Source organism: Protomyctophum parallelum, assembly GCF_964188405.1.
Source record: "Protomyctophum parallelum genome assembly, chromosome: 18".
NCBI classification, from domain to species: domain Eukaryota; kingdom Metazoa; phylum Chordata; class Actinopteri; order Myctophiformes; family Myctophidae; genus Protomyctophum; species Protomyctophum parallelum.
In genome coordinates, this window is record NC_139716.1 from 15,335,394 (window position 1) to 15,361,482 (window position 26,089).

General features: G+C 45.4%; 2 protein-coding genes across 3 annotated transcripts; one reads left to right on the forward strand and one right to left on the reverse strand.

The window, feature by feature from the left end:
- Positions 1-2,376: 2,376 nt before the first annotated feature.
- Positions 2,377-12,120, reverse strand: blcap (bladder cancer associated protein). 2 transcript variants are annotated; one of them, XR_014570688.1, is made up of 5 exons: positions 12,051-12,120; positions 9,682-10,042; positions 8,993-9,186; positions 6,141-6,323; positions 2,377-4,750 (listed from the first exon to the last, which is right to left on the reverse strand). XR_014570688.1 is itself a non-coding variant. In XM_083789178.1 (5 exons), exons 3-4 carry the CDS (start codon positions 9,134-9,136, stop codon positions 6,204-6,206), a joined length of 264 nt encoding a protein of 87 aa, XP_083645304.1. In that variant the 5' UTR covers positions 9,137-9,186; positions 9,682-10,042; positions 12,051-12,120; the 3' UTR covers positions 2,377-4,750; positions 6,194-6,203. The 2 variants fall into 2 exon arrangements, 1 of the variants encoding a protein (XP_083645304.1); XM_083789178.1 differs by having other exon boundaries at positions 6,194-6,323.
- A 10,502-nt stretch (positions 12,121-22,622) lies between these two features.
- tmem74b (transmembrane protein 74B) lies at positions 22,623-25,356 on the forward strand (the record flags this gene model as incomplete). Its single annotated transcript, XM_083789432.1, has 3 exons — positions 22,623-22,836; positions 23,913-24,127; positions 24,928-25,356. The coding sequence occupies 3 exons, from the start codon at positions 22,623-22,625 to the stop codon at positions 25,354-25,356; spliced, it is 858 nt and encodes a 285-aa protein (XP_083645558.1).
- Positions 25,357-26,089: the final 733 nt, after the last annotated feature.

Sequence of the window (26,089 nt, forward strand, 5' to 3'; positions counted from 1 at the left end):
AGTCACGTGGAATGTTTTAGTGTTAGTCTAGTTTTAGTCGACAAAATATAAGATTTTAGTCGACTAAATCTAGTTGATTTAGTCAAACAAATTTTATTTTGGCAGGCCTTGATGCCATCGTAATGAGTTTTTTTTCACTTGCTGAACATAGCAGCTATTTTCAGCATGTAACCAATTGTAAAATGACTCATACTGGATCTCTTTTCCACTAGTCCCTTCCAAACATTTTAGTCTAGTTTTTATTTGTTGAAGAAATTGTCAGGATATTTAGTCTTAGTTTTAGTCATCATAGCTCAGTTTTCATTTAGTTTTCGCGAGTGAAAAAAGGTAGTCGACGATCATTTTTCGTCTTGGTTTAAGTCGACGAAAACAACACTGGATACAGCTCATATTTCCAACCAGAACAGAAGAGACTTTTTACTTATTTTCTACACACAACAAAAGACATTCCAACGGACACATTTCAACACATTTAGAGGAAAACACTTTATTTAAATTAAAACCAAAAAGCAGTCATGATTTAGCAATACTAGACCCAAGATCAACTCACGCACGCACACACACGCTCTCTCTCTCTCTCTCACACACACACACACACACACACACACACACACGCTCTCTCTCTCTCTCTCTCTCTCTCACACACACACACACACACACACACACACAGAGCACAGCAGGACAGTTGATTTTGACCTCTGACCTTCGGGGATTGCTTCATTATTTACATCAGATTCTCCGCCATGATGTGATGATGTCATTGATGTGATGTCATTGATGTGCGACAATTCATACTTTTCAATACTAAAAACAGAGTAAACTCCAGTGATTCAAACCACTGCTCCCCCCCCCCCCCCCCCCAACCCTTTTCATATCAAGGCCCATTATTTATGTATTTATTCATTTAATATTTGAGCCACGCCACGGACCACCATTTTGATGAGATTTAGCCTCTCAGACCCAAAACGAAGGGATATTTTTGTTATTGTTTGGATAAAGTTTTATTCCACAATGTCATGCTGTATTTAATGTTGATAAAAAAATGTGTAGACTTCTTGAAAACTACCTAAGTCCACGGGCCAAATGTAGGTCCGTGGGCCAAATCTAGGTCGGCGGGTCAAATGTAGGTCCGTGGGCCAAATCTAGGTCCTCGGGCCAAATGTATACGTCCGTGGGCCAAATGTAGGTCCGTGGGCCAAATCTAGGTCCTCGGGCCAAATCCATAGCAATTCGAGTGGTCCACCGAGTTTGACAAACACCGTTTTAACCTATTTAGACCTGAGGACACATCTGTGTCACCTCATAGCAATTTAACAATTATTTTAAACTTTAGCTGTTGAAAAATAGCAGATCATACAAGCTACAAGCTTGTAGATCTGCCCTTTTTTTTTTTATCGTGAAAACGTGGCACAAATCTTTGAACATAATATTCTTTCACAGTGAACGTTTTTAACAAAAGATCTTTGCTTTTGGGGGTGGGGGTCCATATTTGTTGGGAGGTCCTTGACATGAAACAGTGTTGAGATGAACCTCTGACTTTTGAAACATACCGTAGGTTATTTTGTCATATACTGTTAGAAGACATGTTGCAGAATGTGGTCTCGGGTCTGAATTGAAGTGAAGTACAGCATTGTGACCACCAGGAGGACGTGGTCGTCTTCTGAACCAGGATCAGCTTTATACACTCCATGACTTTGTCCTCAAAAAAAATAATACTTTCTTTATGTTCCAAACCCATATTAACCAAGAACTACACAGTCGCGCCACACGCACAGTGTGTGTGTGCGCGCCACACAGACACACACAGAGACACACACACACACACACACACACACACACACACACACCTAACCCCTTTGGAAACTTTCAGCATGTGAATAAAAATCAACACAAAAAAACAAAAATAAAACAGGGAACAAAAGAAAAAAACAATGAAACCCCGCCTCCCTCATGCACAGGAAAAACACACACACACCAATCGGGTTGCACGGTTGATGGTTTCCACGACAACGGGGAGGAGAGAGGAGGGATGTTGTTGGGACGAGGCAACACCAGACACGTGTGTGTGTGTGTGCGTGTGTGTGTGCCCGTGTTGTGGTATAGACCAGTGGTTCTCAACCAGTGGTCCGGGGACCTTGAGGGGGTTCCAGGTGGTCCCCAGCTATAATGATGGGAGAGTTGGTAACCAAATGGACCCTTATTTATTAGATCTTTAACTCTTGAGTGTAAAAATGATAGAAGAAGTCTACGCAATTAGAGAATATAGAATAATTGTTATTTTGATCAACGTTTGCCTGCGTTCTCTCTCCTAATGGTACCGACATCAATACAGCATGGAACAAACTCAGCTAAGATTTGCGGTCTCGTCAAACGGTGGCCCGTGGCTCAAATGGGTCTGAGAGGCTAAATGTTATCAGATGGTGGTCCGTGGCTCAGATGGGTCTGAGAGGCTAAATGTCATCTGATGGTGGTCCGTGGCTCAGATGGGTCTGAGAGGCTAAATGTCATCAAATGGTGGTCCGTGTCTCAAATGGGTCTGAGAGGCTAAATGTCATCAAACGGTGATTCCGTGGCTCAAATGGGTCTGAGAGGCTAAATGTCATCAAATGGTGGTCCGTGTCTCAAATGGGTCTGAGAGGCTAAATGTCATCAAACGGTGGTCCGTGGCTCAAATGGGTCTGAGAGGCTAAATGTCATCAAATGGTGGTCCGTGGCTCAAATGGGTCTGAGAGGCTAAATGTCATCAAACGGTGGTTCTGTGGCTCAAATGCTGAATAAATGATTGGACCTTGATATGAAAAGGGTTGAAAACCACTGGTGCAGACCTAGAAAGGCCGCGCGTGTATCTCCAGAGGAGGTACAAAGCTTGTTGTGGAAACATTGCAATTAAGCTTTGGCGTGCGCAGAGCCATAGAGAAAGAGAGTTACGACATTGAGGGGGCAGAAAACGGAGTGCTCGAGCTCTGTTCATGCAGCCTGGAGGAGAGTGACAAGCTGGAGTTTGAAATACATTGTTTTCAACGAGGGCGAGCACAAATAAGAGCTATTTTAGGCATGTGTGCAACATGACAACTGTTGTAAAGTATTGTACAGTAAAGGCTCATACATAGTCTGGATTTTCGGTGAGGTGACCACCGAACTACAACATGACGTCACCAGCCGCGGTGAAGAGCAAACCACCGCCACCGCTCCAGCCCTTCTCTCTGTTTTTACTCACCACCGCTCAACGTTATTTCAGCTCCGGTGCTCAGCTCACCACCGGAGCGGTGGTGAGCTGACCACCGAAAATCCAGACTATGAATAGGCCTTAACAACTAAAGTGTCTGTAATGTTATAATAAAGGGATTCAAGATCATTAAAGCTGTGCTGTTGCCCTGAGTCCAGTGCATTTCTGCCAACTTCCGGTCCAGGACTTTGTCACTCTTCGTCAATAGAAGTCTATGTAGGAGAGCCTCCATTGGACTGAAGCCAATAGAAGTCTATGTAGGAGAGCCTCCATTGGACTGAAGCCAATAGAAGTCTATGTAGGAGAGCCTCCATTGGACTGAAGCCAATAGAAGTCTATGTAGGAGAGCCTCCATTGGACTGATGCCAATAGAAGTCTATGTAGGAGAGCCTCCATTGGACTGATGCCAATAGAAGTCTATGTAGGAGAGCCTCCATTGGACTGAAGCCCCATGAAGTGAACAAAGTTGTCGTAACTGTCTTACTCTATGGCTCTGGGCGTGCGTAACGCAAGGTGACGTTCGGTAGGCCAATGATCAGCCAATCGATATAAACGTTTGTTTTCTCAATCATGCCAATAAAATAAAGCTCCTTTTGGATTGAATTGATAACGTCCACAGGGGAGAAGAAAAAGACGCGCTGTGTTTGGCCAGCGAGTCACTCGAGCGGCAGCGACGCAGCGTGCCTTTCAACAGCACATCCGCTCGACTTCAGTGATGTCATGTTGTAGTTTTCAGTGAAGAGGTTTGACCACCGAAAACTACAACATGACATCACTGAAGTTGAGTCCCCCCCCCCCTCCTGTCCATCAACCGGTCAGTGTGATCATTATTGTTCCAAACCTTTTCATATCAAGGACCCCCAAATGGATATACTTGTCATCCCACGGACCCCCCATTTGAAGAGACATGCCAGCCTTGCCAGGGACCCCCATAAGAGAAGATTTCTACGCCTCTTCAACCATTTTAATTTCATGGATCATGGATTCATGATCCCCCAGTTTGACAGGCAGCAGGCTATACGGACCCCCATTTAATGGCATTTCCTTCTTTTGGAACCACATTTTATTTTATATCGTAAAATCAATGTTAATTTCACTCAGAGGGTGTACGAATGTGGGTCCGTCTGGTTCCATTTGTACACTCTCTTGAGTTACAGACCAATAAGGGTCCATTAGGTTGCTTGTTATCATTTAGCTGGGGACCCCCTGGAACTCCCTCCCCACAAGGACCGGACCCCCTCAAGGACCTGTGGGGGTCCCCAGACCCCCTCAAGGGTCCCCGGACCCCCTCAAGGACCCCCCAGTTTTTTGTGTGATCACCATGGTAACAGGATGTCTTCTACAGTTGTCCTTACAGCGCTGGCAGTGTCTCCTCCTCCTCATCCACGGTCACTCCCCCCTCTCACAGCATGGTGGCGCTCTCACTCTCTCTCCTCCTCTCCTCACACACAGTCCATGTCTCTCTCTCTCTCTCTCTTTCTCCCCATCCGGTCTCTCCCCTCCTCCTCCTCCTCCCAGCCAGACCTGTGAACACATTGGGACATTTAGTGAAGTCACATGGAATCTGATGTTAACACGCAGCCCACCACAACCGTAGAAAACGGTGTTAAATCAATCGTCTAGCCTGACAGAACCGTAGCTACGTTATCCAGGGGTTTATGTTCTTTAATCCGTGTTTTGATCCGATCATATCGTTAGCTGCCGTTCGTCCACAGTGTCCAAGTGGGACAGTGGCCGTGGCCATTTTGAAGATGCGCGCGGCGCGCTTTCACTTGCATTCAATGGTCTGCGTTCAAATGCCTGTATCTCCAAATTGGCGCAATGAATGTCGTTTCTGGTGAAAACAAGGTTTTTCAACGGCCGACAGCAGGCGCTGTGATACTCGCGGTCAGGATTCTTCACCACCGACCGAGAAAACAACCGGCACACACAGCATTTTGTCATTAATTTGTAACACGCGTTTACGGATATCTGGCTCTTCAAAGTAAGTGTTACGCGCGATAAAACCATGGCAATGCACGATATGAATGCTGGCGCCAAGATCAGGTTGTTGCATTCAGATTGAGACAGATCTCCTGAAATCAGATTTGGATCCGATTTCGGATTTGAAACCACCTCTGAATGTACGTCTCAAATCACATTGGAGAAAGAAAAAATCTGATTCCATCATGTGACCCCGTTGGTGACCTGTCTGCATTTAGACTTGTTTAAACAAATCGGATTCCAGTCTTGATGTGGCACAGATCTGATTCAGACTAGATTTAGGTAGCCAGTGTAAATGGTTGCCTTTAGTGAAAAGGCAAGGGAAAAGGCAACGCTCAACTCAACTTACTACAACTGAGAGTGCGGATTTTATTCTCCGCCTTAGTGAACACAATCACTAGATTTCACCTCATGTAAAATGTTATTGTTTTTGTACGTTGTGACCATATTGCACTGAGGGACGTCTTTGATTAAATAAAGGTCAACTAAAAATAAATAAAACATCAGAACATTTAGTTATCAAGGCATTTAACCGTTTCCATCCATAGGACGTGTGTAGACATCCTAGCGCATCCTCAATGATACCGGGGCGAGAGAAGAATATTCTGAATTCTTTATTTTCCCGTTGACTTGCATGTTAGCGCGGCGGAAAGAATGCCTCGTCTCTCCTAATCCAGGGCGCTCTCCAACTTTTGATCTGACAATATACTGGCGCTTCATTTCTGTTCAAAATATGAACGCTTTTCGGATCATATATGGGATAAATTAAAACGATAGCAATGTAAGCTAGCAATGTAAAGCAAACTTTTTTTTACCGGATTGTTTCCGGGTCGTGGGTTTCAGAGTAAAAGCGAGCGACCATGTCTTTCCGGCACCCGAGAGCTCTTATTTTGAAGGATTATGGGGTGAGACAGCAGACAGTATAATGTACCTGTCTGTCTGTCTCTAGGTGCCAACGACAGCTGGGTGGGGTGAGACGGGTACCTGTCTGTCTCTAGGTGCCAACGACAGCTGGGTGGGGTGAGACAGCGGGCAGACTGGCGTCGGGACAGTGGTACAGGAAACAGTTTCCCCAACAGCTGTAGCACAACAGGAAGAGAGCTGCCAGGAACACCTAGAGAACAGAACAACAAGCATGTCGTTATACTTTGAGCTGTTGAAAAGAATAGCAGATCTACAAGCTCGTAGAGCCGCGGCACTTGAAAATACGTTTTTAACGCATATCTTTGCGTCTGGCGAGGTCCCTGAGACAACATATTTTCAGATGGGTTTACTTTTTAGCTTTGCAGTTGCTACTGTGAAAGTGCAAAAAGGTAAATGGTGCATTTTTTATTTTATTTTTTTAATATAATTTTTTATCCCACGATTTTGTAACCCATTTTTCACCCCTGTGTCAATCATCTAATGTGATCCTGGGCTCTACACACCCTCCGCCAACCTGGGGAGAGCAACGGACTTGAACTCATGCTTCCTTCATGCCTGAGTTCCAAATGGTGCATTTATATAGACCTTTATCCAAGGCGCTTTACATAAATTGTGCATTACATTCACCCATTCACACACACATTCATACACCTTTACATAGATTGTGCATTACATTCACCCATTCATACACCGATGCAAGGCACCAACCAGCACATCAGGAGCAATTAGGGGTTGCTCAAGGACACTTCGACACAAACCTTACGTGCTCAGATCAGCCAACGCAGGGAAGCCGGAAGTACCCTCACTAAAAACGCCGGGGCAACAAAACAACGCTCCACACGTCCCAAACTCTTCTCCCTTCTGGCTCCAAAACCATGGAATGCACTTCCCATCACAGTCAGAACTGCAGCCTCACTCCCAATCTTCTACCATCGTCTGAAGACCCACCTCTTCAGACTCCATCTTAGCCCGTAGCACTTGCCCTATAGCCTCGACGACCTTACAGGCGTATGCAAAGGATCTACTTATGTAGACTTGGATAGCAGTTTATGTAGAAAACTAGACATCATTATATAGACACATAACAGTGGAACCACTGTTACGTTCTTAGCTTACATATGATTCATGATGACTACTTTTATGTATTGCCATGCGTTTAGTTCTTGCTTGCTGTAAATCGCTCTGCATTAAGAGCGTCTGCTAAATGCCAACATTGTAAATCGTAAATTGTAGATATAATACAGGGTTGAGTCAACTCACCAGAGCACATATAGTACAGGGTTGAGTCAACTCACCAGAGCACACATAGTACAGGGTTGAGTCAACTCACCAGAGTCATATAATACAGGGTTGAGTCAACTCACCAGAGCACATTATAGTACAGGGTTGAGTCAACTCACCAGAGTCATATAATACAGGGTTGAGTCAACTCACCAGAGCACATTATAGTACAGGGTTGAGTCAACGTACCAGAGTCATATAATACAGGGTTGAGTCAACTCACCAGAGCACATATAGACCGATTCCGTACCGGTTTCATGGTCGCAGCCTACGTATTTCCTGTAGGCGGACTCGACGTAGCTGCGGGGGTAAAACCCTCACCAGGCGCACATCTTCCACTACAGTGAACGGCAGAGTGACTGATGTTAGTTTGCCTCAAACTTTACTCCTTTACCTGCTTTTTTACTAACACTAACATTACAAAGATGCCCAGAACATCGAGATGAACCTGTGTAGTTTATGGCTGCTCCAACAGTAGTGGCAACATAACAAATAAAATAAAACGGAATGTCTAATATCCACCGCGATGGCTGAGACCAGAGCCATTGAGCAATGGTTGAGACAAAGCAGTGAAAGATACATAACGCCAGTCTTACCCAATACCAAATATTTCTGTTTTATTAACACAAGGCTGCTGTACTTTATACCTCATACTTTAAATGCTTAGTATGAGGTATAAAATACAGCAGCCTTGTGTTCATAAAACAGAAAGATTGGGTATTGGGTAAGACTGAAATTATGTATCTTGCAGGATTCTTCACTGCTTTGTCTCAACCATTACTCAATGGCTCTGGTCTCAGCCATCGCGGTGGATATTAGACATTCCGTTTTATTTTATTTGTTATGTTGCCACTACTGTTGGAGCAGCCATAAACTACACAGGTTCATCTCGATGTTCTGGGCATCTTTGTAATGTTAGTGTTAGTAAAAAAGCAGGTAAAGGAGTAAAGTTTGAGGCAAACTAACATCAGTCACTCTGCCGTTCACTGTAGTGGAAGATGTGCGCCTGGTGAGGGTTTTACCCCCGCAGCTACGTCGAGTCCGCCTACAGGAAATACGTAGGCTGCGACCATGAAACCGGTACGGAATCGGTCTATAATACAGGTTTGAGTCAACTCACCAGAGAACATTATAGTACAGGGTTGAGTCAACGTACCAGAGTCATATAATACAGGGTTGAGTCAACTCACCAGAGAACATTATAGTACAGGGTTGAGTCAACGTACCAGAGTCATATAATACAGGGTTGAGTCAACTCCAGAGAAGCACATATAATACAGGGTTGAGTCAACGTACCAGAGTCATATAATACAGGGTTGAGTCAACTCACCAGAGCACATTATAGTACAGGGTTGAGTCAACATACCAGAGCACATTATAGTACAGGGTTGAGTCAACATACCAGAGCACATATAATACAGGGTTGAGTCAACTCACCAGAGCACATTATAATACAGGGTTGAGTCAACTCACCAGAGAACACATAATACAGGGTTGAGTCAACTCACCAGAGCACATAGAGTACAGGGTTGAGTCAACTCACCAGAGCACACATAGTACAGGGTTGAGTCAACTCACCAGAGCACAGATAGTGCAGGGCTTCCTCTCCAGCAGGAAGCTGAGCAGGTAGAATCCCATAAACATGGAGTGGTTGAACCACAGCGCCGGGTTCAGAGGCTTGGGGATCAGCAGTACCGGCAGCAACCACTGGAGGCAGTACATCCTTCCTGTTGTCGTCGTCGTCGTCTAGGTGCTGGAAGTCTGGCCGTCCGCTGTGGAACGAGAATGAACGTCACTCATTGTTTGCTACAGAGTAGACAGACCCGTTTTGATTGGTCCAGTGTTGTTTTCATCGACTGAAAACCAAGACGAAGAATGTTCGTCGACTACCTTTTTTCCACTGACGAAAACTAAATGGAAACTAAATGACAACTAAGCTATGATGACTAAAACTAAGACTGAATATGTTGACAATTTTGTCAACAGATAAAAACTAGACTAAATGTTAGGAAGGGACTAGTGGACAAGAGATCCAGTATAAGTCATTTTACACTTGGTTACATGCTGAAAATAGCTGATCTACAAGCTCACAACGCGTCGCAGCGCGATGCGTTGTGAGCTATTGGTGAACTATTGGTTAAAAAAAAAAGATTTAACCAACACAATGCAAAAAAAAAGAAAATACCTCAAAAATGGAGTTAGGTAGTTTCCTCCCGACAGAAAAGTAGTAATATTATTATTATAATAAATAAATGTACTTAAGTTACCTTTCACCTCTGTGCTAGAGCTCAGCCACACAGCAGTGCAGATGTGTGGGAATTGTAGTCCAGATATGTGTCTGTGTGTGGGGGGTTTGTAGTTCAGATGTGTGGGATTTGTAGTCCAGATTTGTTGGAAGGAGGTTTTGTAGTTCAGGGCTGGTTTAGTGTGTAGTTTGTGTACACAACATAGTGACAGTGTGTGGTCTTCTGTTAGGCATCCCAACCAGCAGGAGGCACTGTGGAGTCAGCAGGTCCTGCAGGTGTTGTGTTAATCCACTAGGGGGAAGCAGGGAGTCCAGGTCTTGTAGCGTTTGTGTTAATCACTAGGCGGCGGTAGGGAGTCAACGTTACTGTTGTCAGGTCAGACCTACAGACAGACAGACAAGACAACAGTATCAGACTGTGGTTGTACTGGTCAGCATATAGACATATAAACGCGGAAACATGAGCGTGCGTCACAGAGCGCATGTTCGGGTCCAAGTAGTCCCGGAAAAGATGTGCTGTGATTGGCCACATGCTGGTCAGGACAACAGTATCTGACTGTGGTTGTACTGGTCAGTACAACAGCATCAGACTGTGGTTGTACCGGTCAGTACAACAGTATCAGACTGTGGTTGTACCGGTCAGTACAACAGTATCAGACTGTGGCTGTACCGGTCAGTACAACAGTATCAGACTGTGGTTGTACTGGTCAGTACAACAGTATCAGACTGTGGTTGTACCGGTCAGTACAACAGTATCAGACTGTGGTTGTACCGGGTCAGTACAACAGTAATCAGACTGTGGTTGTACCGGTCAGTACAACAGTATCAGACTGTGGTTGTACCGGTCAGTACAACAGTATCAGACTGTGGTTGTACTGGTCAGTACAACAGTATCAGACTGTGGTTGTACATTACTGTTAATTATACAAGAAGTCTACACAATTAGAGAATATCCAATGATGATAAAAATATGCTTCAGTTTTGGACCTCAACATTATGTTCATACACTGTGTCCCACACACTATGCTTCAGAATTAATTGATTGATTGAAAATGTAATTTCACAGTATGCAGAATGGGTACATTTCAAACGAAAGCACAAGTCAACACAAAAAACTATGACTTTGGTGGACGACACCATGATAAAGCATTTACACTGGTTTACTCCAGGGTCCTTGGCGGCTTTGACTCCAGAGCCCTCAGGAGGGACTGTACAAATAGACACTTCTATATAGTCAAAGAACAGAACAGGAATTCATCATAAAGGATGTAAAAAGGGAAAGGTAGGGCGTTCCACATTTTGGTGGCATTGCATGCATATAGGAGCGAAATGAATTGAACCCCTGGTTTGAGCCGAACCTGGGGTTAATGCTAGCAGAACCACCACAGTGCATTCATTAACACATAAACAAATATTGTGATTTAATTTGTATTAATTCAAACCTGGACTCATTCAGGAAACAACAAACAGCACATGAATGCTAGGCCACTGGTTCCCAAAGTGGGGTCTGGGGACCCCTAGGGGTCCTGGAGGGAGTTCCAGGGGGGTCCACAGATAAATGATATTTAGGAAATGGACCCCTTATGGGTCTGTAACTCTGAGAGTGTACAAATGGACCCTTATGGGTCTGTAATTCTGAGAGTGTACAAATGGACCCTTATGGGTCTGTAACTCTGAGAGTGTACAAATGGAACCAAATGGGTCTGTAACTCTGAGAGTACAAATGGAACCAAATGGATCATAATGGGTCTGCTTTTTATGTGATGTATTCCCATGCTTTTTTGTTCTTGCTTAATGTAAATCGCTCTGGATTAAGAGCGTCTGCTAAATGCCTAAATTGTCAATTGTCTGTAACTCAGAGTGTACAAATGGAACCAAAATGGACCCTAGTGGTTCCATTTGTACGCTCTCAGAGTTCAATTAACATTGATTTTTACAATAAAAATGGGGGGTCCAGAGATAGAAATGCCATTAAATGGGGGGGGTCCGTAGCCTTAATTCATGTCAAACCTGGGGGCCCTTCAAATGAAAAACGGTTTAAAATCACTGCTAGATCCATACAATGCTACTCTTTTGGGGTGTCCTCCTTGGCATATATTTTCACATCGGGGTCCGCAAGGCTAATGAGCATCATTTTGGGGGTCCATGAGAAAGTTTAATGGGAACCACACTGTGCTAAGCTAGCACAGCAGGCTAATGCTAATGCTGAGCAGCAGGCAGCATTTTTGCTGTTTTACTCCTACTAACAATAAACTGGACTTAAATGAAAAACCCCAGGCGTACAAAACATTAAAAACCCGTTAGATTAAAACCCCCGAGACGTCACGGAGCGTTTGGTTACAGCGAGAGGCGGGTGAATTAATAAGTATAAATGTTAAAAGGTAAACAAACCTGACGGAGCTATTTCCGTCTCATTGTCACTGAGACTCCATTACTGCTAGCGTACAAGGTCAGGGTTGCCACGTCCCGCGAGAAACAAGCAAACAAAGCCACGGCTGGTGTTGCCAGGTCTATGAAAGCATTAAGCCCCGAAAGAAGCGACTATATTATGAGCTGATTGGAATTGGTAGAAGTTTTTTTTTATATTTCACAGTAGTGTGCAGTTTATGTGCAGAATGAGTACATTTCTACGCAGTATTTCACAGTGATGTGTGCAGAATGAGTACATTTCTACGCAGTATTTCACAGTGATGTGAGCCGAATGAGTAAATTTCTACACAGTATTTCACAGTGATGTGTGCAGAATGGGTACATTTCTACACAGTATTTCACACTGATGTGTGCAGAATGAGTACATTTCTACACAGTATTTCACAGTGATGTGTGCAGAATGGGTACATTTCTACACAGTATTTCACAGTGATGTGTGCAGAATGGGTACATTTCTACACAGTATTTCTCAGTAATGTGTGCAGAATGAGTACATTTCTACACAGTATTTCACAGTGATGTGTGCAGAATGGGTACATTTCTACACAGTATTTCCACAGTGATGTGTACAAAATGGGTACATTTCTACACAGTATTTCATCAGTGATGTGTGCAGAATGAGTACATTTCTACACAGTATTTCACAGTGATGTGTACAAAATGGGTACATTTCTACACAGTATTTCACAGTGATGTGTGCAGAATGGGTACATTTCACAGTATATTTCACAGTAATGTGTGCAGAATGGGTACATTTCTACACAGTATTTCACAGTGATGTGTGCAGAATGAGTACATTTCTACACAGTATTTCACAGTGATGTGTGCAGAATGAGTACATTTCTACACAGTATTTCACAGTGATGTGTGCAGAATGGGTACATTTTCTACACAGTATTTCTCAGTGATGTGTGCAGAATGGGTACATTTTCTACACAGTATTTCACAGTGATGTGTGCAGAATGAGTACATTTCACAGTATATTTCACAGTAATGTGTGCAGAATGGGTACATTTCACAGTATATTTCACAGTGGTGTGTGCAGAATGGGTACATTTCACAGTATATTTCACAGTAATGTGTGCAGAATGGGTACATTTCACAGTATATTTCACAGTAATGTGTGCAGAATGGGTACATTTCACAGTATATTTCACAGTGATGTGTGCAGAATGAGTACATTTCTACACAGTATTTCACAGTGATGTGTGCAGAATGAGTACATTTCACAGTATATTTCACAGTAATGTGTGCAGAATGGGTACATTTCACAGTATATTTCACAGTGATGTGTGCAGAATGAGTACATTTCTACACAGTATTTCACAGTGATGTGTGCAGAATGGGTACATTTTCTACACAGTATTTCTCAGTGATGTGTGCAGAATGGGGTACATTTCTACACAGTATTTCACAGTGATGTGTGCATAATGGGTACATTTCTACACAGTATTTCACAGTGATGTGTGCAGAATGGGTACATTTCTACACAGTATTTCACAGTGATGTGTGCAGAATGGGGTACATTTCTACACAGTATTTCACAGTGATGTTTGCAGAATGGGTACATTTCTACACAGTATTTCACAGTGATGTGTGCAGAAATGGGTACATTTCTACACAGTATTTCACAGTGATGTGTGCAGAATGAGTACAATATACACAGTATTTCACAGTGATGTGTGCAGAATGGGTACATTTATTACTACATTTCAAATGAAAGCACACGTCAATACAAAAACTTGACTTTGAGATCGAAACCTGCATGTGACATGTGATCTATAATGTTTGATGTATTGTTTTTTACTGTATTTTGTGTATTGTAACCTCGGCTACATTGAAAATGAGGGCTTAAACCTCATATCTGATGATGATGATGATGATGATGATGATGATGATGATGACAAAACACTTGTTTACATCAAGGTCCTCCATTTTCAATTCATCAGATTTAGAGACTTACAAATATAGGCTAAAAAATAAAACAGGAAATCATCCTATAAAGAAAGTTAAAAAAAAGGGGTAAACGTGTACAGTATATGGAGAGAAAGGGATCCCCCAAAATAATAATAATAATAATAATAATAATAATAATAATAATAATAAGAATCATACTATAATTAACTGAATGTCTGTCCGTGTGTGTTGTGTGTGTGTGTGTGTGTCTGTGTGTGTGTCTGTCAGAAACAGTGCCGTAACTCCTTACTGCCTGCACCAATCACTCCCACACAGGCATTGACCATATGCATATGGAGGGCGTAACGAAGCCCTTTTTTCGATTTGACACATTAATGATTATTAATTAATGTATTAGTCAATTACAAACGCACCCGGGCGCAGTACCCTTCACGGCCACAAGGGGGGGGGGGAATATCTCACAACAGGTAAGGACTATAGTAATAATAAATAATAAACAATTAGGAGCCACCACTGCATGTGTGTGTGTGTGTGTGTGTGTGTGTGTGTGTGTGTGTGTGTGTGTGTGTGTGTGTGTGTGTGTGTGTGTGTGTGTGTGTGTGTGTGTGTGTCGCCCTCTCTCTCTCTCTCTCTCCCTCTCTCTCTCTCTCCCCCTCTCTCTCTCCCCCGGGTCCCCCCCCCCCCCCTCTCTCTCTCTCTCTCCCCCCCAGTCCCCTCTCTCTCTCCCCCGGGTCCCCCCCCCCCTCTCTCTCTCTCTCTCTCTCTCTCCCCCCCCCCCCCCACCACCCGTCCGTCCCCCCCCTCTCTCTCTCTCTCTCTCTCTCTCTCTCTACCTCTCCCCCTCAGTCTGTGTCTGTGTCTGTGTCTCTCTCTCATCATCATCTCTCCCTCGCAACAACACCATCCATCCATCCGTCGGTCCGTCCGTCCGTCCCTGGATGTGACCGTGTTGTGGAACAAAGCTAGCGGACACACCATGTCTGGTCAGCGGCAGCAGGTAGGAGCTATACCGCACCGTCCGCCTGCATTCACACATTCACACATGCTTGCATTCCGTTCACACGCACGCACGCACGCACGCGATGCGCGAGAAGACCACACGCACGCACATTATCTTTTGTGTTCATTTATAAACGAGCGATATCTGTGGGGGGGGGGGGGGGGGGGGGGGGGGGGGGCTTTTCTCACCCCTTTTATAGAATCGATGCTGTCAGTGTGCAGAGACTCAACACACATGCATTAATTTTAAACCGTTATAACCGTTAGCTAATAATTATAATAATAAACAATGTTATGCATCCATTTTAAACCATGCATGAAGGACTGTGTGTCCCTAATAGAGCACGTTTAATAGTAGCATTTTATGATAATATTAAATATTTATGGTTGATATGTGATTATATGTAGCCGCTATGATTGTATTGCAATCTCCCCGCGTATCATGTTTACATTCATATAATAATCCATGGATGATATGATATTGGTTCGCATCATGATTACATTTATGATGAAATATAACCTAATTTCCTATTATGGTTGATAAGGATGATATCATGTTTACATTGTCAGCTTTAATAGGTTAGATAAGCTATATCAGGTTAAAGCTAACATCTGGGTTTAGTAGGTTAACTATAAGCTCTAGTATAGCCTATAACTAGTGAAGCCAGTGCTTTTCCGACCAGTGGTCCGGGGACCACCAGTGGTCCTTGAGGGGGTTCCAGGTGGTCCCCAAGGCCCAGCTAAAATGATGGAGATAGTTTGTATAACCAAATGGACCCTTATAGATCTTTACCCCATTTTGTCCTGCTCTATGCAGCTATGAGCTTGTAGATCTGCCATTTTTCAATAGCTAAAGCATAACATAATGCTAACACCAAAAGGGGTTCCCGCTCAAAATGGGTCAACTCTTGAATTGTGGACAAGATCGTATATCCAACATAACAAAATGTTATGTCTGTTTTGTTTGTTTTTTTGTCTCATCCAAATTATGGCGGTCCGCCCGTGGCTCAAATGCCAAATAAATAATGGGACTTTTAATGAAAGGGGTTAAAAACCACTGAGTTATAGCTATAGATAAGGTAGTCGCTAACATTATGGTTAGTAGGTTAACTGTATGATTAGTATAGGTTAACTATAGGCTATGCTAGATAATATACAGGTAAGCTTGTAGATCAGCTATTTTCGGGGCACAACCCACCCAGCACTCTTTAGCTAGTGGAGATGCAGGTGTAACAACATGGATTAATAGACAAATTTGTTCAACGCAAAATGCTGTGTTCAAGTTCAGGAGACTTCGGAGAAAAAAACAATTCTCCTGAATGCTGCCTAATGGCATGGCATGGAGAGGAAAGGAGTGGCATTTGCATTTATTTCACCATTTGGATAATGCTGCATTCGTTGGTCTGGAGAGGGCAGTTGTTTTTCAGACGGGTAAAAGGGCAGGAGCTGAAGCCCCCTTTGGTGTCTATGGGCCTGATTCTTCAACGCGCTTCCGCTTATATATTGACGTGACGCTAGCGGAAAGGCATTTACGTGGATTTCCCACATTAATTTGGAATTCATGGAAATGGCCGTGAACTTGACGCTGACTTTGGTTGATCGGCAACTCCGCTAAATCCTCCGCCACCTCTTTAGGTGGCGGAGAAATTTGCGGAAGCATACACTTGCATATATAGATTTATTCAGAAGGCTTTAGTCTTCATGCTGAATCAATAAATAGTCCCCAAATCTCAGATAAAATATGTAGGCATGTGTCCCCAACATATTGGTCGATCAGCACATAAAAAAACGATATATATATATATAATATATATATATATATAAAAGCCAAGTGCACTTGTATGCCTAAATGCATATGCATTCTAGAGGCAAGTTAGCCTATAGAGTCCCATAAGGAAACTGCCCCTGCAAGCCCCGACACCTTTTTATTTATTTATTAGGATATTTATATAGCATGCCATGCGCGATTGCGCTGCTCACTTGACAGCCTTCTCTAGGCTACTCGCAGTGCAAGCGTTGTGAGCTTGTAGATCGGCTCTCGCGCATGTTAAAAAACAAACTCACAATTATAATAAGAACATAGGCCTACACTTATCTGCATTTTGCACTGTACGAATCTAACGTTGTTTAGTGTGTGTTAGTGACTGTATTGTTTAGTGAGTCAGTTCTCTTGACTGTCGGTGTGTGTGTGTGTGTGTGTGTGTGTGTGTGTGTGTGTGTGTGTGTGTGTGTGTGTGTGTGTGTGTGTGTGTGTGGCGGACAGCAGCATGCTGCCGCTGAACCGAGTCCAATCTGGGTGAAATTTACATTGGAAAATTAATATAACGGCGCGGTGAGCCCGGCCAGGACAGAACACGGCCCGGCCCGACTGACATTCTGGTTCACAGACATGCCGGTCTGACAGACAGACAGCAGTCACGAGGGCTAATTAGCCCTATAAATCCACATTATGGCATCAGCGCGTGCAATTTGGCCAGTCAGTTTTAAGCCAGCTCACCGTAATTCATTATAATATGGGCAACGTTGTAGCTGTGTAGGCTGTAGGCTACTACATTGATCTCATCATGAGATCAATCAAGTTTGCCAAGTGTCCCGACTCCCGCGAATCATTTTAATATGAGGACATCATGAAATGAACCATGCACTTACATCTGACAAAGAGGATATAGGCTACCCGCTGTATATGGTTGAAATTCTAAATAGCTATGCCTACATGTCCATGCTCAGAACAAATCCATTCTCCACTATATGCATTCAGACAGCTGACAGTGAGATGATATTAATCTATTCCCCGAATGAATCAATGCAGCTCTGATTAAAAAAAAGTATCGGATATCTCTTTACTTTTGCAGGGCGCCTTTCTTTTTTTATAACCCTGCAGTGCATTCATCCTGTCAAAATTAACTACTCTACAAGCTCATCGCGCTGTTGTATAGAATTGAAATCCTCTGTGCAGGCTATGATGACGTATTTCGAGATTTCCTGTTGCCCTTATATGGTGTAGAATGGGCGTGGATGTTCCAAATAACCAGGCGACACCAGGCGAATCGCTTGGGAAAAATGCGGAAAGGATACACTCGGCGATCCGCACAAATGAAGTGATTACACCAGCTTCCCTGAATAACACGTCCTCTCAACGTAGGATGATCGGACGGATAAATACGATATCCGTTTCCGCCACCGTTACACTCTGGCGCATTTCGTTTTTGAAGAATCAGGCCCTATGTGAGCACGTCCCTGCGTGCAATGTGTAGTATTAGGTGTACATTTGCTGCAGGCTATAAAAGCTAGATAAGGTAGTTATAGATAAGATAGATATAAGTGAATGGCAAATTGAGTGGCAAAGTGAGTGACAAAGTGAGTTTAATGTCATTTAACGTTGTTCGGTATCGTGAAGGTTCGGAGAGCACTTGCCTGGAAAGCCTTGTAAGGAATGAGGAGACTAGAGTGTGGAAATTACATTATGGGAGAAGACCTTAAGAGGCTGCTGTTCATATAGCATACTGTGGAGTCAGTACTGCTGTATGGGGCTGAGACATGGACCCTCACAGTGGAGTCAGTACTGCTGTATGGGGCCGAGACATGGACCCTCACAGTGGAGTCAGTACTGCTGTATGGGGCCGAGACATGGACCCTCACAGTGGAGTCAGTACTGCAGTATGGGGCAGAGACATGGACCCTCACAGTGGAGTCAGTACTGGGGCCGAGACATGGACCCTCACAGTGGAGTCAGTACTGCAGTATGGGGCAGAGACATGGACCCTCACAGTGGAGTCAGTACTGCTGTATGGGTCCGAGACATGGACCCTCACAGTGGAGTCAGTACTGCTGTATGGGGCCGAGACATGGACCCTCACAGTGGAGTCAGTACTGCTGTATGGGGCCGAGACATGGACCCTCACAGTGGGAGTCAGTACTGCTGTATGGGGCCGAGACATGGACCCTCACAGTGGAGTCAGTACTGCTGTATGGGGCAGAGACATGGACCCTCACAGTGGAGTCAGTACTGCAGTATGGGGCAGAGACATGGACCCTCACAGTGGAGTCAGTACTGCTGTATGGGGCCGAGACATGGACCCTCACAGTGGAGTCAGTACTGCTGTATGGGGCCGAGACATGGACCCTCACAGTGGAGTCAGTACTGCTGTATGGGGCAGAGACATGGACCCTCACAGTGGAGTCAGTACTGCTGTATGGGGCCGAGACATGGACCCTCACAGTGGAGTCAGTACTGCTGTATGGGGCAGAGACATGGACCCTCACAGTGGAGTCAGTACTGCTGTATGGGGCAGAGACATGCAGGACCCTCACAGTGGAGTCAGTACTGCAGTATGGGGCAGAGACATTCACCCTCACAGTGGAGTCAGTACTGGGGCCGAGACATGGACCCTCACAGTGGAGTCAGTACTGTTGTATGGGGCCGAGACATGGACCCTCACAGTGGAGTCAGTGCTGCTGTATGGGGCAGAGACATGGACCCTCACAGTGGAGTCAGTACTGCAGTATGGGTCTGAGGGGCTAAAGGGCTCCATTTCCGTCACCGCTAAACCCCTTATTCCAAGCTTCTTTGCCTTTTATTTCTTTTACTATTTTGAAAAACATTTTTTAATAGTTCAACTAGCCAATCTACATTGACACGTTGTGAGCTTGTAGACTGGCCATTTGAACTATTCAAAAATGTGTTGCAAAATAGTAAAAATAAAAAAGGCAAAGAAGTTTAGGGATAAGGTGTTTAGCGGTGACGAAAATGGAACCCTAAGTGTCATTGGTACTGTACACTATATTTATCATGTTATTTTAAAAGGCTTATAAAAACGCATCATGCAGGAAAAGATACAATGAGAGAGCTTTACGACAGAAAGCCAACTTTACAACATGGAAAGCCAACTATTAGGGGACTAAGAGCCCTATTTTCATCAGTGCAAGCTTTCGCCACCTCATAGCTGTCAGTGTTATTTTTGCATGGCTGTGTTGTTGAACACAACATACACAGCTTAACGTGGAGAAAGTGACACCCACCCAGGTGATGGCAATAATACTAATTATTATTTATAATGATAATAATAATAATGTACTACTACTACTACTACTACTACTACTACTACTACTACTACTACTACTACTAATAATAATAATAATAATAATAATAATAATAATAATACTAATACTAATACTACTACTAATACTACTACTACTACTACTAATACTACTACTACTAATAATAATGCTAATACTAATAATACTAGCCCAGTCAGGGTGTGCAGTATAATGGAGGTAATGTGATATTAATAGAATGTTCTTCTCTCTCAGGGACAAAGCACCAAGGTTGAAATGCAACACTGCCCTGCAAACTGCACCATCATATGTCCTGAGACCATTATATCTAAATGCAACACTGCCCTGCAAACTGCACCATCATATGTACTGAGACCACTCTATCTAGCTCTCCTAAATCACTGCTTCCCAAACCTTTTCATGTCAAGGACCCCCAAATCCACATCTATTAGGCCGCGGACCCCCCATTTGAAGACAATATGGCAGTGCCCCTGATAAGAAAAGTTATTCCTGAAACATATTCATTTCATGGACCCCCAGTTTCACAAGCATTATAGGCTATGGACCCGCATTTAATGGCATTTCTATATCTCTGGTACCTCAATTTATATTGTAAAACCACTGTTAATGTAACTCTGAAACAAATGGAACGAAAAGGCCCCGTTCGGGTCCATTTGTACACTCTCTGAGTTACAGACCAATAAGGGTCCATTTGGATCCTATAACTAGGGACGCCCTGGAACTCCCTCAAGTACCTATTTCTATGTCTGGGACCGCCATGTACAGTATATTGTAAAATCAATGTTACTTTAACTCTGAGAGTGCACAAATGGAACCAAATGGACCCATTTGTACACTCTCTTAGTTACAGACCCATAAGGGTATACGGTACTCTGACACGAGTACAGCGGGTATTGCATAGCCGGCCCGGCTATGCAAAGCTTAGACTAAGGGCCGATTCATACTCCTATTTTACCGCTGTTTAGGCGCTGTAGTGCCGAAATGATTTCGGCTCGTCAGAAATTTTCAGTAGCACCGAAGAGCCGACTTTAGGACGGTACCCGCCCCCCCGAACCTCAAATGACGTCAAATTGTAGGCTCTACAGTGCCGAACCGACTTTTATTCGGCTCTAAAATAGGAGTATGAATCGGCCCTAAGCCGGGTGGGTCATGGATCTCCAATTCCGATCGTTGCCGACTCAGTACAGCACCGCTCCAGTAAACATGTAAAAATCACCCCTGTGTGAAGTGAGGGGCGCTCTTATCATCATACGCATCATCTCATGAACAACTGAATTAATGTGATTGGTTAGCGTGTGTGTGTGAATGTGTAATGCACAATCTATGTAAAGGTGTGTGAATGTGTGTGAACGAATGGGTGAATGTAACGCACAATCTCTGTAAAGGTGTGTGAATGTGTGTGAATGAATGGGTGAATGTAACGCACAATCTCTGTAAAGGTGTGTGAATGTGTGTGAATGAATGGGTGAATGTAACGCACAATCTCTGTAAAGGTGTGTGAATGTGTGTGTGAATGGGTGAATGTAATACACAATCTCTGTAAAGGTGTGTGAATGTGTGTGTGAATGGGTGAATGCATAATGTACAATCTCTGTAAAGGTGTGTGAATGAATGGGTGAATGGGTGAATGTAATGCACAATCTCTGTAAAGGTGTGTGAATGAATGGGTGAATATAATCTATGTAAAGCTGTGTGAATGAATGGGTGAATGTAATCTCTGTAAAGGTATGGGCACGGTGGCAGAGTTGGTAGTGATGTCGCCTCACAGCTAGAAGGTCCTGGGTTCGCTGTGGGTGCTGGCGGCGTGTTTCCTCCTCCGCGTCATCAGTGCCCATACCCGAAGACGGGGTTGGCGAAAGGGCCTTTCTGTGTGGAGTTTGCATGTTCTCCCCGTGTCCCCTAGGGTAGGTACCCTCACAAAAAACTTGCAGTAATCCTGGTCAATAAACTGCCTCCCCCTGGCCAGCCGGGGCGCCTGATGGAGGGGAAAGGAACTGGTTGGAATAACGTGTTCCTTCCATGCGCTAAGTCCAACCAGGGAAACTCCCCCCTGTCAGGTGTAAAGGAGCAACTTGGACACTCAGGCATGAAGGAAGCACCCATATATGGGGACTAGGTTGGTGGAGGGTGTGTAGAGCCCAGGATCACATTAGATGATTGACACAGGGGTGAAAAATGGGTTACAAAATCATGGGATAAAAAAAATATAAAAAAAAGGTATGTGTGAATGAATGGGTGAATGTAATCTATGTAGTCCCAGGGACTACATAGTCCCAGGGACTACAGATGAAATTTAGCTTCAGCTAACTCTGGCCCATTTACATTGATGTGAAAACTGACATGTTGATTAATGAGCTTTGTCCCTGTCAAATAAATAAATAAATAAAATAAAATAAAATATGTAATGCAGCGTGGATAAAAGGGGCTATATTATTACCGGTAATAATGCGTTATTCTCTTCCATGGTGTTGAAACAACAGGACAGGGTGATGATGATGTCGTCGTCGTGGACATGAGTCCGGCGTCCAGTCGAGCACGCCGATGGATCGTCACAACGGCGGCGTAGAGCTCCGGGAACTCGGAGGAGGAGGAGGAGACGGAGGCGCGGCGTGGAGCTGCTCGGCGGGGGGGCGGGGCTTCGAGAACGCCTCCTTCCTGCAGGATGAGGAGCAGGACCGGCGGCGGGCGGGGGAGGGGGGAGCGGCGGCGGCGCAGCCCGGACCCTCTTCGGCCTCCTCCTCACGCAACAAGGTCGGTCGTTTCCAGATGTATTCCTTCCCACCACCAGATTGATTGATTGATTGATTGATTGAAATATTTATTAACAGTTTGCAGAATTACAGTACATTTCAAGCACTGCAAACTCAATACAAAGACTGTTAACTGTGAGTGGACGACCCAATTAACCCATTCTGACCTGAGATCAGATTCATACGAGGTTTCCACTGGACACACACTGGTCTGATTAAGCATTACACTTGTTTACAACAGGGTCCACCGTGTTCAATTCATCAAAACATTTAGAGACGTACAAATAGACACTTCTATATAGTTAAAGAACAGAACAGGAATTCATCATAAAGGAAGCAAAAAGGGAAAAGATACATATACAGTGAGGGGAAAAGGGGGGGGGGGGGGGGGGGGGGCGGTGGGGGGGATTCAGATTTTACAGGGGCCAGTTTCGAATTGCAGCCGTCCGTATAGGTGCCCTTTGAGAGCGGTTTTGAAGGAGTCCAAGGGATTCACATGTCTTAATGACTGTTGGTAGGGCGTTCCACATTTTAGTGTCATAGGAGCGAAAATAATTTAGTCCCTTGTTTGTGCCGAATCTGGGTTCTACAATCTACATGGTTGGTTGCACTCCCTACACTCCACTTATCCCATTGGCCACTCTCTCTCTCTCTCTCTCTCTCTCTCTCTCTCTCTCTCTCTCCCCCCCTGCGACTTCAAACGCTGTTGTCGTCTCACTGGAAGCACTGTGATAAACCTCTCTCTCTCTCTCTCACTCTCCCCCCCTCTCTGTCTCTCTCTCTCTCTCTCCTCTCTTTCTCTCCCTCCCCCCCCCCCTCTCTCTCTCTCTCTCTCTCTCTCCCCCTCCCCCTCCCCCCCTCTCCCTCTGTCTGTCTCTCTGTCTCTCTCTCTCTCTCTCTCCCTCCCCCCTCTCTCTCCTCTATCTCTCTCCCTCTCCCCCTCCCTCCCCCCTCTCTCTCTCTCTCTCCCTCCCCCCTCTCTCTCTCCTCTATCTCTCTCTCTCTCTCTCTCTCTCTCTCCCCTCCCTCCCCCCTCTCTCTCTGTCTCTCTCTCTCTCTCTCTCTCTGTCTCTCTAGGAAGGAGAGCAGCAGCAGCAGCAGTACGAAGAGGAGACAGCAGGGGGCAGCATTGCTCATTCGGTCCAGGACTTTGCAGAATTCAACAGCGGCGGCGGTGGGGGCGGGGTCAGCGTGGAGGACCGCTCAGCGGACTATGGCTTCGTGGCGGCGCTGGTGTTCCTGGTGAGCGGCATCCTGCTGGTGGTCGTCGCCTACGCCATCCCCCGGGAGGTCAAGGTGGGTGGAGTCACGTGTTGTTTTCCCATCCCCCGGGAGGTCAAGGTGGGTGGAGTCACGTGTTGTTTTCCCATCCCCCGGGAGGCCAAGGTGGGTGGAGTCACGTGTTGTTTTCGTCGACTAAAAACTAAGAAAAAACATGTTTTAAGTGATATTCATCATTTAAAACATGTAAAGGGGTCAGAAGAGATATACTCTTCGCCAGTCTAAAGGCTCATACATAGTCTGGATTTTCAGTGGTGAGGTGACCACCGAACTACAACATGACGTCACTGAGCCGCGGTGAAGAGCAAACCACCGCCACCGCTCCAGCCCTTCTCTCTGTTTTTACTCACCACCGCTCAACGTTATTTCAGCTCCGGTGGTCTCCTCACCACCGGAGCGGTGGTCAGCTCACCACCGGAGCGGTGGTCATCTCACCACCGGAGCGGTGGTCACCTCACCACCGGAGCGGTGGTCACCTCACCACCGGAGCGGTGGTCACCTCACCACCGGAGCGGTGGTCACCCCACCACCGGAGCGGTGGTCACCTCACCACCGGAGCGGTGGTCACCTCACCACCGAAGATCCAGACTATGAATAGGCCTTAAGCATGCTCTTGCAGGTCTGGGCCTCTTAAGGAACGTAACACGTCCTCAACTGTCCTACCAACAACACAACACCCTTTCCCCATTTTCAACAGTTTTCACTATATTTTGACACTTAATTGCTTTGGCAAATGTATATAAACGTATAAATGTTTTCTCATGCCCAATAATAAAGCTCCTTTTTGCATTGAACTGAACTGAACTGAACTGAAGGTGGAGGAGCCCGACGCGGTGTCGGCGCGCCAGATGGAGCGTCTGGAGCTCTACTACGCGCGGCTGGGCGCCCACCTGGACAAGTGCATCATCGCCGGGCTGGGCCTGCTGACGCTGGGCGGCATGCTGCTCTCCGTGCTGCTCATGGTGTCCATTTGCCGCGGCGGGGGCGGCGGGGACTGGAACCCGCGACGCGGAGGAGGCGGCGGCGGCGCCGGGACCATGTTCGTCCGACCCAAGAGGACTTACGGCTCCATCAACCTGAGGATGAAGCAGCTGGCCACCGGGGAGGACATCCAGGCAGGGGGAGGAGGAGGAGGAGGAGGAGGGGTGGAATTTGATGAACCCGCCGTGGCGGAGATGGCGGGTCGACTGGACTCTAAAGCGGAAGCACCGCCGCGGCTGGCCGGGACCGGTGGGAGCCAGTAACGGGACCGGTTTGGAGCCAGTAAAAGGGACCGGTTTGGAGGCAGTAAAGGGACCGGTTTGGAGGCAGTAAAGGGACCGGTTTGGAGGCAGTAAAGGGACCGGTTTGGAGGCAGTAAAGGGACCGGTTTGGAGGCAGTAAAGGGACCGGTTTGGAGGCAGTAAAGGGACCGGTTTGGAGGCAGTAAAGGGACCGGTTTGGAGGCAGTAAAGGGACCGGTTTGGAGGCAGTAAAGGGACCGGTTTGGAGGCAGTAAAGGGACCGGTTTGGAGGCAGTAAAGGGACCGGTTTGGAGGCAGTAAAGGGACCGGTTTGGAGGCAGTAAAGGGACCGGTTTGGAGGCAGTAAAGGAGCCATATGCAGCGCGGAACCGTTGTTTGGAGCTATTGTACACATAAGCTGGTCAGGGACGTGCAGAAATCCGGTGAAAGAAGGCACTTTTGGACAAAAACAAAGTGCGAAAATAGCACATCTACAAGCTTGTAGCTTGTAGATCGGCTATTTTCGGGGGCGCAACCCCAGCACTCTTTGGCTAGTGGAGATGCGGGTGTGTACGACATTGGATTTCGAAACATATTTTGTTCAACGCGTTCAAGTTTAGGAGACAGGAAAAAAAGCAATTCTCCTTCCTTTCCGGCATGGCATGGAAAGGATTGGCCATTTGTATTGGAGAGGGCTGCAGTTGTTTTACCGACGGGTAAAAGAAAAAAAGGGCAGGGGCTGAAGCCCCATTTG